This window comes from Eumetopias jubatus, unplaced genomic scaffold, assembly GCF_037043125.1.
Source record: "Eumetopias jubatus isolate StellerSeaLion01/CBP00866 unplaced genomic scaffold, mEumJub1_p1.0 scaffold_7, whole genome shotgun sequence".
Taxonomy (NCBI): Eukaryota; Metazoa; Chordata; class Mammalia; order Carnivora; family Otariidae; genus Eumetopias; species Eumetopias jubatus.
In genome coordinates, this window is record NW_028274813.1 from 36,177,749 (window position 1) to 36,195,607 (window position 17,859).

Here is a 17,859-nt window from a genome sequence, read left to right on the forward strand (position 1 = left end):
TAGTTTTAATTTTTGTGAATGAGGTTGATCATCTTTGTGTTTTAAGAGCCATTTGCCTTCCTTTTTCTGTGTTCTATGTCTTTTGCCTATTTAAAGAATTAAAAGAATTTTTTAAAAGATTTTATTTTATTCATTTGTCAGGGAGAAAGAGAGAGCACAAGCCGGTGGGGAGGCAGGGAGCAGCAGGCAGAGGGAGATGCAGACTCCCCGCTGAGCAAGGAGCCCGATGTGGGACTCAGTCCCAGGACCCTGGGATCATGACCTGAGCCAAAGGCAGACACCTAACCGACTGAGCCACCCAGGTGTCCCTATCTAAATAATTTTTTATCTTTTTTTCATTTTAAGAGTTCTAAATACTAGGACAATTAGCCCTTGCTTCTCGTAGAAGTTGGGAGTGTTTTTTCCCCCCAATTTGTCATTAGTCTTTTTTGACTTTGCTTATGGTGTTTTTATGATGTGCAAAGATTTCCTTTTCTGTTCTGAATTTATTGCATGTGGATTTTAAGCTATAGTTAGGAAGGTTTTTCCCACACCCATGTTATAAAGAAGTTTATCTGAGTTTGCTTCTAGGATTTGTGCAAAGCCCGCTCTCTCCCTCAACCTCCTCCCCCTTTTCCCTCCCTCTCCTTCCTCCTTCCATTTCTCTTTTAACATTTGGATCTCTGAACCCTTTGGAGTTTATTCTGGCATAGGTTCTTTTTCCAGTGGCCATTCTACTGTCCAGTGTTTTCTCCGTGATTTGAGATATCACCTTTATCATACACCAAATTTCAAAAAACTTCTGAGTTCTTGAATTTTCTATTTTGGGATTTTCTGTTATGTAGCAGTCTGGGTCCAATCAGGAGATGGAAACTACACAGTCAGTTCAACAGGGGAGTTTTAATATAAAGAATAACCATGGGGGCGCCTGGGTGGCTCAGTTGGTTAAGCATCTGCCTTCAGCTCAAGTCCTGCAGCCGGCTCCCTGCTCAGTGGGGAGCCTGCTTCTCCTCCTCCCCCTGCTCATGCTTTCTCCCTCTCTCTCTCTCCCTCAAATAAAATCTTAAAAAAAAAAAAAAACTATGATAAGAGATTAAGTATAATATATAAGTAAACTAGGGCTGAGGGGGAGAGCATCCAAGGAAGGACAAATTTGGAAGGGGTTCAGACCTCCCTGGGAAAGGTGGATGGGCCACTAACTAGCAGAGATTTTGCTGGTTTAGCCAGGCCAGAACTGCTCTAGGGTGGCAGGCAACAGGACTGCCTCTGGGGTGCAGCGGCGGACCAGGCGATCAGCAACTGGTGGCATGGTTGTGCCCTGGGAGTCCAGGTGCCTGCGGGGTGAGGGGAGGTGGGGGACAGAAGGCCTTCACAGTGTGCAGGTAGCGCGAGGTGAGGAGTACAAGGAACGACTTCTTTGTGACTCGTCGGGCCACAGTTCGGACAGGTGGCCGTGGAAAGGTTATCCCCGCACCGACGCTGCAAGGTTGCAGACGGACCCCATTCTGGACCCGTGGCGGGGCCAGACTCCCTGGCTGTTCTCACCCCACACACTGCGGACCTCTGCGGGCGCCAGAAATTACAGTGGCCTCTTTCTCCTTTGGTGTCCCTGCAGCGCCCCCTACCGAGAACGCTTAGCATTGTGCTCACTTTAACTAGGTAGAGCCAAGCCAGCGTTTACCAAATAGGCTATATATTGAAGGGTGCGAGAAGCAATAAATTGTTAAGTGACACGTTGGCCTTGTGTTTTATTACTGGTGACTCCTCGTGTATTTGAATATCTGTTAATGCTGTCCCTGCTCACTGACCTACTCTTTCAAGGTTTCTTTGGTTATTCTTGTTTACTTTTCCATAAGAACTTTAAACTTATCTAGTTCCGGAAGAAAAAAAGCCTTGGCATTTTAAGATCATCCTGCATTTTTTAATTTCTAAAAGTATACTAAATCCTTGTGGTTAAAAAAACAATTCTTGTAGCTAACAACAAAAGCAATAAAGAAGTGAATAAAGTAGCAAATGAGAGTTCCATGCCTCCCATTCACACTCCCTGAGGTTAATATTTTTGAGTCAGGATGTGTTTCTAAGCTGTGTGTGTGTGTAAGTAATAAATATGTTTGGACATTTTGAATAGTTAGGCCTGTAGCTCTAACTTAGGAATGTCTTTTGTTTTTCTCTACAGCCATCATACCTGCCCATGAGTCTTTGAGAACATTATAATGTCCCTTTGTGCCTCTTCTCACAAAGAGTTTCCTCAGCTGTTACCTGTTCAAGACATGGATATCAAAAACTCACCATCTAGCCTTAGCTCTCCGGCTTCCTACAACTGCAGTCAATCTGTCCTACCCGTGGAGCACGGCCCCATATATATACCTTCCTCCTATGTAGAGAGCCACCATGAATATTCCGCCATGACGTTCTATAACCCTGCTGTGATGAATTACAGTATTCCCAGCAGTGCCAATAACTCAGAAGGTGGACCCGGTCGACAGAACACAAGCCCAAATGTGTTGTGGCCAACTCCTGGACACCTCTCTCCCTTAGCGATCCATTGCCAGTCGTCACTTCTGTATGCAGAACCTCAAAAGAGTCCTTGGTGTGAAGCAAGATCACTAGAACCCACCTTACCTGTAAACAGGTAAATTCAGTCTTCATTCTGAATTCTACTTCAGAGGTGTTATTCAAATCACTATGATTTAGTGAGAAGAAAGATATGCATTATTCGCGGTCTTTATTCATCACATAGATTACTTAGAGCACCTAACACATATGATATTCTGAATTCTAGAATATCTATTCTGATATTTTAATCCTCGTTAAAAAGTAAGCTTTTAGGTCTGGGTTGTGGGGAGAATTCACTATCATGACTGTTGTTTTTAGACATTAAATATTGAAATTAAATCACTTTTCTCTTGATGAAGTGATGTGGGTTTGAAAAAGAAATTTTTACTTTCAGGTTAGATCCTTCTTGTAGTGAAATCACAATTTAGCATTCATGACACACTGTGTCCAGGATAAAAGCAACTGTGGCAGTATTAATACTTACATGAAATACACTGGACATATAAAGCCTGAAAAGACAGACAGTAATTGGTATAAGCTTTTTAGCAGTGAACTAAAATACATTTGTTAAAGATTGATGGGAAACTTAATTGTAGACTTTAGTTGAAATTTCTTGAAGCTCAAAAGAGTATTTGTACTCTTCAAAAGCAAGGTAACGTGATGGTTATTTCCATTTAATTTGTAATGTGTTTAATGATAATTATAGCTATGGAGGGAAGAGGTTGTGTAGGGAGAAAGATGAGGAGATAAATTTCTAGAACCGCCAAAGTATTAAGTCATTGTGTATTGGATATTGAAATTTGTTGCTTTCAAATGCTGTCGTAACTCTTTGAGAAAGCCATATTACACAGTAATTTTATTTTTCTTTTTTAAAAACTTTGTTGGTAAAAGAATATAAATATTGTATATAACTTTTTTACAGTACTGTTTTTCACTCAGCCTTCAAGGAAAGACCTTTTGTTTCTGAGCATGAGCTCTAATCAGAGTTCTGCTAATATTAGGGTAAATTAACCCATAGTATCATTATCTTCATTTAAAACCATACCTCTAACATTTCCTTTCCAAAAAAAACATGGCCTAGCAAAATTAGGAACTAACCGCATGTGCTTTTGTGTCTGCCAATGCTGTCTTCATGGGCTGTCCCTTCCTCTATGGGAGCTGTTGTCCCTCTCTCCAGCACTGAGTAGCTGCTTCCATCAAAACCTTCTCTAAGGACAGGCATGTGTCCACTTTCTTCCCCTCTCTTCTCCTTTCTCTTTTTCTTCTCTCTGCCCTTCCCTGCCCTTCTCTACCCTTCCCTACTCTTCCCTGCTCTTTCTCTATCTCTCTAAACCAGAGTATCGTATTCACTTCAATATAACTTAAAGTCCATTTGTAACTCCTATTAAAGTTATTTTCATTCTAGACCTTCATCTTACATTGCAGAATGAAAGATTTTGTTCCCCATTTAAATGGGAACTCTGAAGGGCTATTTAGCAACACTTGGGAATGACTGATACTTGAAAATGGTTAGGTAAATTTAGGCCCATCCATACAGTGTCGAATTCTAGCAACCAAGGAAGACTACTGTACACCTTGCTCATGGTTCAGACCTGCAGGTAAGACTTACTCTGGTCACTTATTACACTCAGAGATGTGCAACCTGATGGCTACAGCTGGCCATCTGTAGTTACTAGTGCTCATCAGTGCTGCATGGATGGGCATAGACTTGCAGAACCACTTTCAAACATCAGTCATTCCCAATAGTGTGACTCTTCATAGATCTGATATCAGCAACAAAGGTTGTGCTTGATCAGATTTCCTGGAATATATTTATCATGAGCCCTGGAGGGCAAAGAGGTAAATTATGCAGTGTTCATGCTATTTTTTTTTCTAGAAAGTCCATCTTTTCTCTTAATGCTGTCTTACAATGAATGTTTTCTTTGCCCCCAGAGAGACACTGAAAAGGAAAGTTAGTGGGAGCAGTTGTGCCAGCCCTGTTACTAGTCCAAGTTCAAAGAGGGATGCTCACTTCTGTGCGGTCTGCAGCGATTATGCATCTGGATATCACTATGGAGTCTGGTCTTGTGAAGGATGTAAGGCCTTTTTTAAAAGAAGCATTCAAGGTACAAGAGTATTGTTAGCTGCTTCTTTAACTTTACACTTTTGCTTTCAAATAATTTTGCAGATGACCTGGCAGAAGTTTCACCATTGGCCTGTTTGGTACACAAAGTACTTGATGAGCAGTTCAGAGGATCATGTGTGCTTGGGGAGGGGGTGGATGGTGGAATGGATTGTTTCAAGTGTGAAGCACCTTATCTTTAATTGTGGATCTCTACCCCAGAGCCCCAGAACTTGAATGGATCTCTTTCCACCATCACCCATCACCATCTTCTTGGGAAAAGACACCTAGTTACAACTCTTGTATATCTCTTTACTGGTTTTTGATTTGTGGTTACCATTAGGTTTGTATATAACATCTTATGCATATAGTAATTTACGTTAAGTTGATGGTCTCTTAAATTTGAACCCATTCTTTACTTCTCTCCCCTACTCCTCTCCACTGCTGTACTTTAAATATATGGTGTCATACTTTACATCCTTTTATTTTATGAATCCCTTGACTGATTTTTATAGATACATTTAATTTTACTTTCATGCTTACTACCTTTCTTATTCCTGCTTATGCTTTTACCACTCAGAGGGTCCCCTTTAACATTTCTTGTAGGGCTGGTTTAGTGGTCATAAATTCCTGTAACTTTTGTTTGTGTGGGAAACTCTTTATCTTTCTATTCTGAATGATAGCCTTGCTGGATAGAGTATTCTTGGCTGTAGGTATTTTTCTTTCAGCTCTTGGAGTTTATTATGCCACTCTCTTCTGGCCTGCAAAGTTTCTGCTGTAAGATCAGTTGACAGCCTTATGGGGGTTCCCTTGTATGTAACTCCTTTCTATTGCTGCTTTTAAAATTCTTTATCATTACTTTTTGCCATTTTAATTATTATGTGTCTTGGTGTGGACCTGCTTGGGTTGATTTTGTTGAGGGCTCTCTGTGCCTCCTGGATCTGCATTTCTATTTCCTTCCCCACATTCAGGAAATTTTCAGCTATTATCTCTTCAAACACATTTTCTGCCCCATTTTCCCTCTCTTCTCCTTCTGGGGCCCCTATAATGCAAATGTTATGCTTGATGGTGTTACTTAGTTCCCTAAGTCTGTTATCATTTTTTTTTTTCCCCCTCTCTCCTGTTCAGCTTGATTGCTCTCCATTACTCTGTCCTCCAGGTTGCTGATCTGTTCTTCTGTTTCTTCTAGTGTACTATTTATTCCATCTAGTGCATTTTTACCTTTAGTTACTGAGTTGTTCATCTCTGATTCATTCTTTTTTATGTTTTATATTTCTTTGTTAGGAGTTTCACTGAGGTCCTCCACTCTTTTCTCCAATCCAGTGAGTATCTTTATGACTGTTGCTTTAAATTCTCTATCAGGTGGGGCACTTGGGTGGCTCAGTGCATTAAGCATCTGCCTTCGGTCTAGATCATGATCCTGCAGTCCTGGGATCGAGCCCTGCATCGGGCTCTCTGCTTAGCGGGGAGACTGCTTTGCCCTCTGACCCTCTTATGCTCTCTCTCTCTCTCTCTCTCTCTCACTCACTCTCAGGTAAATAAATAAAATCTTTAAAAATAAATAAGTGACATGCCTGATAGAGAATTTCTTATCTGTTTCATTTAGGTCTCTTGCTATGCTTTTGTTCTGTTCTTTCATTTGGAACATGTTCCTCTGACTCCTCATTTTGTCTAGCTCTGTGTCTGTTTCTTTCTTTCTTTTTTAAAGATTTTATTTATTTATTTGAGAGAGAGAGAGAGAGAAACAGCATGAGAGGGGAGAGGGTCAGAGGGAGAAGCAGGCTCCCCACTGAGCCAGGAGCCCGATGTGGGACTCAATCCCAGGACTCCAGGATCATGTGAGCCAAAGGCAGTCACTTAACCAATTGAGCCACCCAGGCACCCTCTGTGTCTGTTTCTATGTGTTAGGAAAGTAAGCTCTGTCTCCTGATTTTGTAAGTAGTGGCCTTATGAAGAAGAGGTTCTCTAGTGCCCTGCAGTGCAGTGTCCCCTGTTCACCAGACCTGGCGCTTCAGGGGTGTCACCTTATATGTGTTGTATGCACCCTACTATGGTGGCTGAGCTGCTTTTGCCTTAGGCCATTTGTCTGCAATGGCTCTCTTTGTCTGTTGTGGGCAGGATTTTGTCCCTGCATTGTTAATAGGCAAATCTGGGGCCGCCTTGGGCTTGAGTTGAATTAGATCAGCGAGCTAAACAGACCTGGGGGGTGCGAGGCAGGGAAAGGGCACACACCAGCTCCTTTGTTCCTGGAGAAGTCTGCCAATGATTCCTGTCCCTCCAGCACATACTCTGAGATTAGTGAACAAATTTCCCTCCCATATACCCCAGGCATTTTTCAAACTGCTGCTTCTATGCTGTTATCTCCATGGGGCTGTTTGTTGTACTCTCTTTAAGGGCAGAGACTGTTTCTTCTTGCCTTCCTAGCTCTCTCAGAGCCAAGCCTGCTGATTTTTAAAGTTCCACCTGTTCGGCCCTGTTCATTATAAGAACTCATAAAATTATCCCCCTCTGGTTTTCAAAGCCAAATGTTATGGGAATTCATCTTACCTGTGTGAGTTCCCCATACTTGGGGTACTTGGTGTGATAGTCTATTCCTCTTCCCTCTCCAAGCCTGCAGGTCCCTCCCTCTCGTGGACGGTCCCATAGGTCTGTCTGCATAGGCAGCTCCCAACTACCTTTTCACCCTTCCTACCCTCTTCAGTGTGGCCTCTTCTCTACATTTATCTGTGGAGAGTCTGTTCTGCAAGTCTTTGGGTCATTTTCTGGGTTATTTACACTAATGGGGTGTTATCTAGTTGTATCCATGGGATGAGGTGAGCTTAAGATCTTCCTATTCTGCCATCTTCCTCAGAAGTCCCTAGTTACAACCCTTGTGAAGATAAAGCTTGGGAAAAATGTGCTCGTTAGGAATTACAAAGATTGTTTCTTCCTTTGACTTATGTTTAATATTTGGCATGCATAAGAGTCATGATGGTAGGATGGCTCCTGATAGAATCTAGAGGGTGGTGAAGGGTAGAAAGTTAGTAGTTAAGAGTTACCTTCCTGCAGATCCCCTGAAATTCACCCTGTATGGAGGACCACCTATTTTTCCTGGATCTTCCACTTAGTAGCTCTATGACTTTACTTCCTAGCCTGTTTCCTCTTCAGTGAAATGGAGATACAGAATTGTTCTAAAGATGAAATGGGGGCACCTGGGTGGTTCAGTTGGCTTAGTGTCAGACTCTTGATTTTGGCTCAGGTCATGATCTCAGGGTCATGGGTTTGAGCCCTGTGTCAGGCTCCATGCTCAGTGGGGAGTCTGCTTGAGATTCTCTTTCTGCCTCTCCCTGTGCCCCTCCTCCAACTCCCACACACTCTCTCTCAATAAATAGGTAAATAAATAAAATCTTTAAAAAAATAAAAATAAAAAAATGAAGTTGGCTATGTGAAAATATTCAGTCATTTATAAACATCATGCAAATTTAAAGATATTCTAGTTTTTCTTTTAACTCTTCTGTATTGAGATATCAACATCTTTTCCTTTGTATTTTTCTTCTAATATTTAAACCCACATTCTCTAAAATCTTCATAGTTGGGTGAATCAGGGCCCTCTGTCATTTCCAAACTTAATTTTATTGAAAAAAAAATCACAGATAAAGGAGGCCTATGTCATCAAATATTATCAAAACATAAGTTGTATTATTTGCTTATTTGTAATTTATATGTAAAACTTTTCATTCTGTATTTAACATATTTAGTGCTTTAATATTTTTCTTATGATAATTATAAGGCCAGGCCTACTTCCTTGCTATTATATAGCAAGAAAAATTCAGATTTCTAAAATTTAGAACTGAACTCTTGACATGACAATTCTCTATCTTGTTGAGATTCCAGAATTTTATTCCTTAAGGAAATCTTGACCCAATACAACTAACTATATCCTTTGAAAAGGATCCTTTTTATCTGCTGTTGGGGAAAAAAATCTCTTCCTAAAATATCTTTGAACTCTTAGACTATGGCTGATTACAATGACAAGGGAGTTTCCTCTGCTTTCCGCATGTCATTCCTTCCTAATGCATGAGCCAAGAAACTATTGGGAAAGGGGAAAGAAAGGTCACATTCTAAGTGTGCAGAAGGGAAAGAGTGAGTGCTTTTACAATTGCTTACTATGTAAATGATTGTTTCTTTGGACTCTTCATATTTTTGGCATCCTCTGATATAAAATATGTTGCAGTAACTGAAAATGGCCACCCAATTCTTTCTGCATATTGAATGAAGTAAGAATGAAATGTATTTATCATATTATCATTATTCATAATAAAAACTCTCAACAAAGGAGGTTTAGACAGAGGATATCTCAACATAATAAAAACCATATATGAAAAACCCAAAGCTAACATCGTACTCAGTGGTGAAAAACTGAGAGCTTTTCCTTGAAGATCAGGAACAAGACAAGGATGTCCACTCTCACCACTTTTATTCAACATAGTGCTGGAAGTTCTAGCCACAGCAATCACACAAGACAACAAATAAAAGGCATCCAAATTTTGTAAGGAAAAAGTAAAACTTTTCACTATTTGTGGATGACATATTATATGTAGAAAACCATAAAGATTCCACCAAAAACCAGTAGAACTGAAAAGTGAATTAAAGTTTCAGGATACAAAATTAATGTATGGAAATCTGTTGCATTTCTATACACTAATAATGAAGTAGCAGAAAGAAATGAAGAAAACCATCCCATTTACAATTGCACCAAAAATAATAAAATACCAAGGAATAAACTTAACCAAGGAGGTGAAAGACCTGTACTCTGAAAACTATAATACACTGATGAAAGAAACTGAAGATGACATAAGCAAATGGAAAGATATCCCATGCTCATGGATTGAAAGAACAAATATTGATAGTGTCCATACTACCCAAAGTAATCCATGGATTCAGTGGATTCCCTATCAAAATACCAACAGCATCTTTCACAGAGCTAGAACAAATAATACTGAAATTGGTATGAAAGACCCTGAGTAACGAAAGCAATCTTGAGAAAGACTAAAACTGGAGGTATCATAATTCCAGATTTCAAGATATACTACCTACCTATAGTAATCAAAACAGTATGGTACTGGCACAAAAATAGATGCATAGACTGATGGAACAGAGTAGAGAGCCCAGAAATAAACCATGATTATATGGTCAATGAATCATCAACAGAAGAGGCAAGAATGTGCAATGGGGAAAAATAGCCTCCTCAATAAATGGTGCTGGGAAAACTGGGCAGCTACATGCAAAAGGATGAAACTAGACCATTTTCTTATACCATATACAAAGATAAAGTAAAAATGGATTTAAGACCTAAAATGTGATACATAAAACTCCTAGAAGAAAGTATAGGCAGTAATATCTCTGACAACAGCCTTAGCAACATTTTTCTAGGTATGTCTCCTGAGGCAAGGGAAACAAAAGCAAAAATAAACCGTTGGGACTACACCCAAATACTAAGCTTTTGCCCAGTGAAGGAAACCATCAACAAAACAAAAAGTCAATCTGCTGAATGGGAGAAGGTATTTTCAATGATATATCCATTAAGGGGTTATTATCCAAAATCTATAAAGAACTTCTACAACTCAACACCAAAAATTAATAGTAATTCAATTAGAAAATGGGCAGAGGACCTGAATAGACATTTTTCCAAAGAAGGCATACAGATGGTCAACAGACACGTAAAAAGATGCTCAATATCACTAATCATCAGGGAAATGCAAATCAAAACCACTGTGAGATATCACCTCACACCAGTCAGAATGGCTAAAATAAAACCCACAAGAAATAACAAGTGTTGGTGAGGTTGTGGAGAAAGGGAACTCTCATGTACTATTGGTGGGAATGTAAATTGGTGCAGCCGCTGTGGAAAACAGTATGGAGGTTCCTCGAAACATTAAAAATAGGATTGTCATATGATCTAATAATTCCACTCCTGGATATTTATCCAGAGAGAACAAAACACTCATTCAAAAAGAGATGTGCACTCCTGTGTTTATTGCAGCATTATTTACAATAGCCAAGATATGGTAACAATCTGGGTGTCCATCAATAGATGAATGGATAAAGAAGTTACACATACAATGGAATATTACTCAGCCATAAAAAGGATGAGATCTTGCCATTTGCAGCAACATGGATGGACTTAGAAGGTATAATCCTAAGTGAACTAAGACATAGAAAGACAAATACCATGTGATTTCTTTTTTTTTTTTTAAGATTTTTATTTATTTGTCAGAGAGCAAGAGAGAGTGTGTGAGCACCAGCAGGGAGAGCAGGAGGCATAGGGAGAAGCAGGTTCCCTGCTGAGCAAGGACCCTGATGCGGGACTCGATCCCAAGACCCTGGGATCATGACCTGAGCTGAAGGCAAATGCTTAACCAACTGAGCCACCCAGGCATCCCAATACCATGTGATTTCACTTACATATAGAATCTAAAAATAAAGCAAATGAGCAAAGAAACAACCCCTCCCCCCCCCAACAGACTTTCAAATACAGAGAACAAACTGGTGGTTACCAGAGGGGGGTGTAGTGGGGGATGGGTGAAAAAAGGGGATTAAGAGGTACAAACGTCCAATTATAAAATAAGTCATAGAGATAAAAAGTACAGCATATGGAATGTAATCAATAATATCGTAAAAACGTCATAAGGTGACAGATGAGGAATACACTTACATGGTGTGCACTGAGTAATGTATACAATTGTTCAATCAACATGTTATACACCTGAGCTTTTGTTACCCAGACTTGCCTATGGTTTTACCACAGCTTGTTTGTCCTGGATTGTAATTCTCTTTTATTCCCAAATAAACCCATCTTCTGGTTAAAAAAAAAAAAAAAGTTATACACCTGAAGCTAATATAACATTGTATGTTAATTATACTTCAATAAAACTAAAAAGGAAAAAATTAAATGTTTTTCTTAGTCAATTTTCTCCACATTGTTTTATTAAATCTATTCATTTTCATTAACTTTTTTTAAAATAGGGGAGCTTATTTTTTTAGTTGAATTTGAGCTATAATTTACATATAGTAAAATTCCTCTATTTTAATTGTATAGTTTTATGAATTTTGATAATGCATGTAGCCATTTACCACCATAATTAAGATCTGGACTGTTAGCATCAGCCCAAAAAGTTCCTGCAGGCTCATTGCAGCCAGTTTCCCCCCAACCTCCCAAGGCCTGGTAGCCGTTGATCTATTTTCTTTCCCTATAGTTTTGCCTTTTGCTAGAATATCATAGAATTGAATCAAAGTATGTAACCATCTGTGTGTCGCTTCTTTTACTTATGATGCTTTTAAGATTTATCTATGTTGTTGTATGTACCAGTGGTTCATTCCGTTTTGTTACTGGGTATTATTCCAATATATAGACATACCATAGTTTATTCATTTGGAGTGTTTCCAGCTTTGTGCTATTTTGAATAAAACTTCTGTGAACATTCATGCATATCTCTCTCCGTAGACCTATATTTTTGTTTCTCTTGGGGAAATACCTAGGAGTAAAATTGCTGGTTGTAGGATAAGCATATGTTTAATTTTTTAAGAAACCAGCAAACTGTTTCCAAAGTAGTTGAACCATGTTGTATTCTCAACAATAACATATGAGACTTCCAGTTGCTCTGCATCCTTGTAAAAATCCTTGATATTGTCAGCCTTTTTAATTTTAAATATTCTATTGGGTATATAATTGTGTCTCATTGTGGTTTTAATTTGAGTTTCCCTGATTACTGATCTTTTTGAGCATCTTTTCATGTGTTCATTAACTTTTTTCTATGATATATATTAAATTCTTATATATATTGTTCTGTTCTGTTCACCTAGTTCTTCATTCTTTTTTTTTTTTTTTTTAAATTTTATTTATTTGAGAACAGAGAGCTGGAGCCAGGGGAGGGGCAAGCAGATACCCTGCTCAGTGGGGAGCCCGATCCCAGGACCCTAAGATCATGACCTGGTCCTAAGGCACTGAGCCACCCAGGCACCCCCTAGCCACACTTTACATACTTGGTTGTCAAGGGACATTTTTATCACTGCAGGAAGTTCTGACAGTGCTGTGCATAATCTGACAGGTGGGGAATTCAGTACTTCGCAAATCAGAAACACAATAGTAGTAGAGCCGAGAGGTCTCACATTTATTACTGAACCAACCTACTGGTGCAGAGGCATAGTCAGAGCGAAAAATCATTTCCATGATAAGACAAGTCTATGGCCAGGTAGGAAGGATGTTTACAGAATGATAGAACACATGATCTTCACACAGCTTAATTAAATATGTATGCTAATTAGGTGTCTCATCTCATGACGTGTGATGCCTTACAGACCCAGCTTGGTTCTTCTCCAGTGCCTCCTTTTGGAGTTGTACCTGATCTTATTACCGGTTTTCATCCGAATCCACTGGGGAATGGGACGATTCTGCTTTTGTTTCTTGGCCAGGAATCGCTTGATTCTGAAAGTCTTGTGAGAAGACATGGCGAGAAGCAGTCAGCCACGCAGAGCAGGATGGCGGCGAAAAAGAGAGAGGCTACTTCTTCATTCTTATAAGTACAACATTATATTTTAACTAGTACAGTTTTATTTTTTACTTTTACTAAATTTTGTAATGCATTTTAATACACACCAATATAAATACCTCCTATTTTAAAAGTATCCTGGCTATTTTCTTTGGTTTATTTATTCATAGGAACATTAGAGTACTTTTATTAAGTGGCCTCCTATCAATGTTAAAAAAAGTAGAGATTTTGTTAAGCCTAAGAATTATTTTGTTTTTGTTTTTGTTTTTAAGATTTTATTTATTTATTTGACAGAGAGAGGGAGAGCGAGAGCAGGAACACAAGCAGGGGGAGTGGGAGAGGGAGAAGCAGGCTCCCCGCTGAGCAGGGAGCCCGATGCGGGGCCGATCCCAGGACTCTGGGATCATGACCTGAACCGAAGGTAGCCGCTTAACCGACTGAGCCACCCAGGCGCCCCCCTAAGAATTATTTTGGAAGGAATCTTTGTAATAGTCTTCACATCAAGAACACGTTATGTCTCCAGTTATTTAGGCATTTCCTATCTCATACAGCTTTGTTAGTTTTTTAAAAATATATATATCTGGGGCGCCTGGCTGGCCCAGTCGTTAAGCATCTGCCTTCCGCTCGGGTCATGATCCCAGGGTCCTGGGATCGAGCCCCACATCGGGCTCCCTGCTCCGCGGGAAGCCTGCTTCTCCCTCTCCCACTCCCCCCTGCTTGTGTTCCCTCTCTCTCTCTGTCTCTCTCTGTAAAATAAATAAAATCTTTAAAAAAATTATTATATATACCTGGTACATTTCTCAGGGGTATTTCTGTAAATTTCATTATTTTGGGCTATTTATTTTATATCCATATATAACAGTACTACTATTTACTTTCATACTGGTAATCATAATAACCTTTTATCATTGTCCTTTGAAAGTTAAAATCTATTTGAGTGCTACTTACGGATCTTTACGCTTTGCTTTTTACGGCTTTAGAGGCTGAGCTTTAAATGGGAAGCTCTGACAGTTGGTAGGTTAGGTAGAAGATTCTTTTTTTCGTTTTTTGTTTTTTTAAAGATTTATTTATTTGACAGAGCACAAACAGGGGGAGCGGCAGGCAGAGGGAGAAGCAGGCTCCCCACTGAGCAGGGAGTCCGATGCAGGACTCTATCCCAGGGTCCTGGGATCATGACCCGAGCCGAAGTCAGATGCTTAACCAACTGAGCCACCCAGGCATCCCTACATAGAAGATTCTTACCTTGGAGGCACATATTCCTTTACTTGTGACTTATTTGGCCTTGAAGTCATGAAGGATGTCCTGAGGGAACAAAACGCAAGGTCATTGACTGCTGTTGAGGGAGAAGCATGCCAGGGAGGGTGCGGGTGATAAACCTTGCTCTATTTTTGAAGTGACAAGACTGGAAGGCTGAACTGAGCTGAAACTCAGATCTTCTGATCCCAAGTCCAGAGCTATCTCTCCCCACCATGTGGTTGGATATAAATGACAACAGGTGTTCAGACAGACTCACTCAATTTGTAGAGAGTACAGAGATAATCTGTTATGTCTTAGATTATAAAAGGCACATTTTCCTGTAAAGCTTTATATCTTAAAGAATTAGCTGCATATTTTGCTTTTAATTTTGCTTTGAACATTTCTGAGTTCTATTAGTATGGAATAGTGTGCTTCTCAACTGTTGCATGGAACAAGAAAACCATTTTATTTATTTTTTTTAGGGGGAGGGGGCAGAGAAAGAGGGAGAGAGAGAATCCCCAAGCAGACTCCGCACTGAGTACAGAGCCCGACATGGGGCTCAGTCTCACAAACCTGAGATCATGACCTGAACTGAAATCAAGAGTCAGATGCTTAACTGATTGAGCCACCTTGGTACTCCAAGAAAACCATTTTAATATGTGAGGTAGTTTGAGGAGGACTTTTTTTCTTTTTTTGTCAGAAGTGAATTCAATTACCCTGACCTTCTTGCATAAGACATTTTCTAGGCTATTTTTTATTTAGTGTGTTCATATTATTGTGCTTTCTGATTTTTTTTAAGTAAAATGACCTTTTAAAATAAACTCAGAAAAAAAAAATGAACCTCTTGTCCCTTACTGTTATAAACCTCTTTATAAAACCAAAAAGGATGACATTCATGTATTGTCCTTTGAATTTTTAGAAGGTCCTTAAAAGATTGCTACTGCGACGGAAAGTTCTGTGGGGTTACATTTACCTTCTAGCCATAAAGCATTATGTTCTAGAGGACAATTGAAGGTTTCTGATTGGAAATATATCTTGGCTTCTAAAATATTTATTTTTGACTATTATAAGTGAGAATAAAAGCAGTAACAAGATAATCATCTATTCTTTTAAAAAAAAGTTATACCTTATATTACCCCCTACTCTTTTTAAAATTTTTATTTATTTATTTTTATTATTATGTTAATTACCATACATTACATCATTAGCTTTTGATGTAGTGTTCCATGATTCATTGTTTGTGCATAACACCCAGTGCTCCACGCAGAACGTGCCCTCCTTAATACCCATCATCAGGCTAACCCATCTCCCCACTCCCCTCCTCTCTAGAACCCTCAGTTTGTTTTTCAGAGTCCATAGTCTCTCATGGTTCGTCTCCCCTTCCGATTCCCCCCCATTCATTCTTCCCCTCCTGCTATCTTCTTTTTTTAACATATAATGTATTATTTGTTTCAGAGGCACAGGTCTGTGTTCAACAGTCTTACACAATTCACAGCGCTCACCATAGCACATACCCTCCCCAATGTCTATCACCCAGGCAGCCCATGCCTCCCACCCCCCACCACTCTAGCAACCCTCAGTTTGTTTCCTGAGATTAAGAATTCCTCATATTTTACCCCCTTCTCTTGAGTGTGTGTGGAACCTGTAAATATGAGGGTTGCTTCAGTGGTTGGGTTATCTCATATGGCAAGTGGTATTGGGAGAGTCTTGTGATTATGCTATACTTATGTAAGACTCCATCAGAGTGGAGTGAAGACAGACTAGAAATCAGAGAAACGCCCCTCCTGGCCTGGAAGAAAGCAAGCATCATGCTGTGAACTGCTTTTGGGTGGGGAACTGGTTTCTCTACGAGTAGATAGCAGTACCTGGCTGATGGCCAGCAAGAAAATGGGAACCTTGGTCCGACAGCTGCAAGGAGCTGATTCTGCAAACCTCTTGTATGAGGTTGGAAGAAGACCCTGAACTTCAGATGAAACCACAGCCCAGCCAACACCTTGATTGCAGCCTTTTGAAACCCTGAGTAGAGTAAGCTGTGCCTAGATTCTTTTTTTAATATAAGATTTTATTTATTTGTCAGAGAGAGCACAAGCAGGGGGAGCTGTAGAGGAAGAGGGAGAAGCAGACTCTCTGCTGAGCAAGGAGCCCGATGCGGGACTTGATCCCAGGGCCCAGGGATCGTGACCTGAGCCGAAGGCAGATGCTTAACTGACTGAGCCACCCAGGCATCCCTGTGCCTGGATTCTTGACTCATGGAAATGAGATAATAAATTTGTTTGGTTTTAAGCTTATAAGTTTGTAGATATTTGTTATGCAGCATGGAAAACTAAAACCATGACCTTAAGGAGATTATTGAACTGAGCTAACATGTTTTCTTTGAAAAAAAATGGGAATCCTAGCTCTTTATAGGGAAGTTATAGGATTACATGAAATGATAAAGGTTCTGGAAATCAGTAGGTAGTCAGAAATGTTGGCATGCCAGGTTTCCTGTACATGGCTGGTATGAGGGTCACTTGAGAATGGTTTTTGCATTTCTGGGGAAAGCTGTCCTCCTATTTCCAGAACTGTGCAGTTTGTACCTTTGCTGCTACCCCAGGCCAGCTCAGGGAATGGTGGCAAAGTCACAAACAACTGAATTTGTGTTTGGTTGAACAAGTGTTACTGGAATCTACCTAAAATGGGAGAGAATTATAAAACTTGATTTTGGTCCAATCGTGGAACCATGTTTTTTGGTCCGGTGGTCGGGGAGGGTGGCTCTACTTCTCAAGGCTCGGCTCTGAGCTCTGGGTTGAGTTCTGGTCTGCGCCATGTGTTTCCACATTCTCCTTGGGCCAGCGACTACCTGAGGCATTTTTTTTTTTCCCTCTTGGGAGCTCAAGAGGCCAAGCCAGACTGTTGGAATATCCCATCTACTAACATAGCACTAGCTAAAGCAAGTTTCATGGCCAACCTCAACATCAGTCGGTGGGCAAGCACACTCTGCCCACTCGAGTGCACTTCGAGGACATAGGGCTGAGGGAGGCAGTGGGGTAATTGAGAACAATAATCACCACCAGCCTCAAGTGGCAGTTCTTTTGGTTCTTCAGGTTGCTCATTTCTTGGTCCTCTTATTGATTAGTTTCATTCTCTTATTTGACTATGAATTCCTGTAAAAATATCATGTCAAGTTCCAAAGAGGGATGTACATGAAAGAATATAAGCAGTTGAATTTGGTGACCTGATGCACAAGTCCTATTCTTGAGGAGATTCTGTGATTTGCAGCACCAATTTCAGGCGACTGTCTCACTTTCCATGTCCAAAGGAGAATGTTTCTAATGTATGTCTTGAGAATTCGAAGAACATGTGGAGAATAGCCTATTAGTCAAAGAGTAAGATATGGAAATATTCCTAGGTTTTCTTGACTCACCAACAAAGCACTGAGGAGGCCGAACTTTGACCTTTGTACCCGTACCTGTCATTAAG

General features: G+C 40.0%; 2 protein-coding genes across 3 annotated transcripts in view; one reads left to right on the top strand and one right to left on the bottom strand.

Moving 5' to 3' along the window:
• The first annotated feature begins 2,192 nt into the window (after positions 1-2,192).
• Positions 2,193-17,859, top strand: part of ESR2 (estrogen receptor 2) — a 56,166-nt gene continuing 40,499 nt past the window's right edge. Inside the window, exons 1-2 of one of the 2 annotated variants that reach the window (XM_028092829.2) lie at positions 2,193-2,611; positions 4,468-4,640. In XM_028092829.2, coding sequence (XP_027948630.2) covers positions 2,193-2,611; positions 4,468-4,640 — 592 coding nt within the window. The remainder of the gene's footprint in view (positions 2,612-4,467; positions 4,641-17,859) is intronic. The other variant, XM_028092900.2, reaches the window with a different exon arrangement.
• On the bottom strand, positions 12,967-13,149 carry LOC114200702 (large ribosomal subunit protein eL39). The gene has a single exon (XM_088024573.1). It carries the CDS (start codon positions 13,121-13,123, stop codon positions 12,968-12,970), a length of 156 nt encoding a protein of 51 aa, XP_087880699.1. The 5' UTR covers positions 13,124-13,149; the 3' UTR covers position 12,967.

Coding starts and splice junctions, on each gene's coding strand:
- LOC114200702 (XM_088024573.1), bottom strand. CDS start 13,123: ATGTCTTCTCACAAGACTTTCAGAATCAAGCGATTCCTGGCCAAGAAA.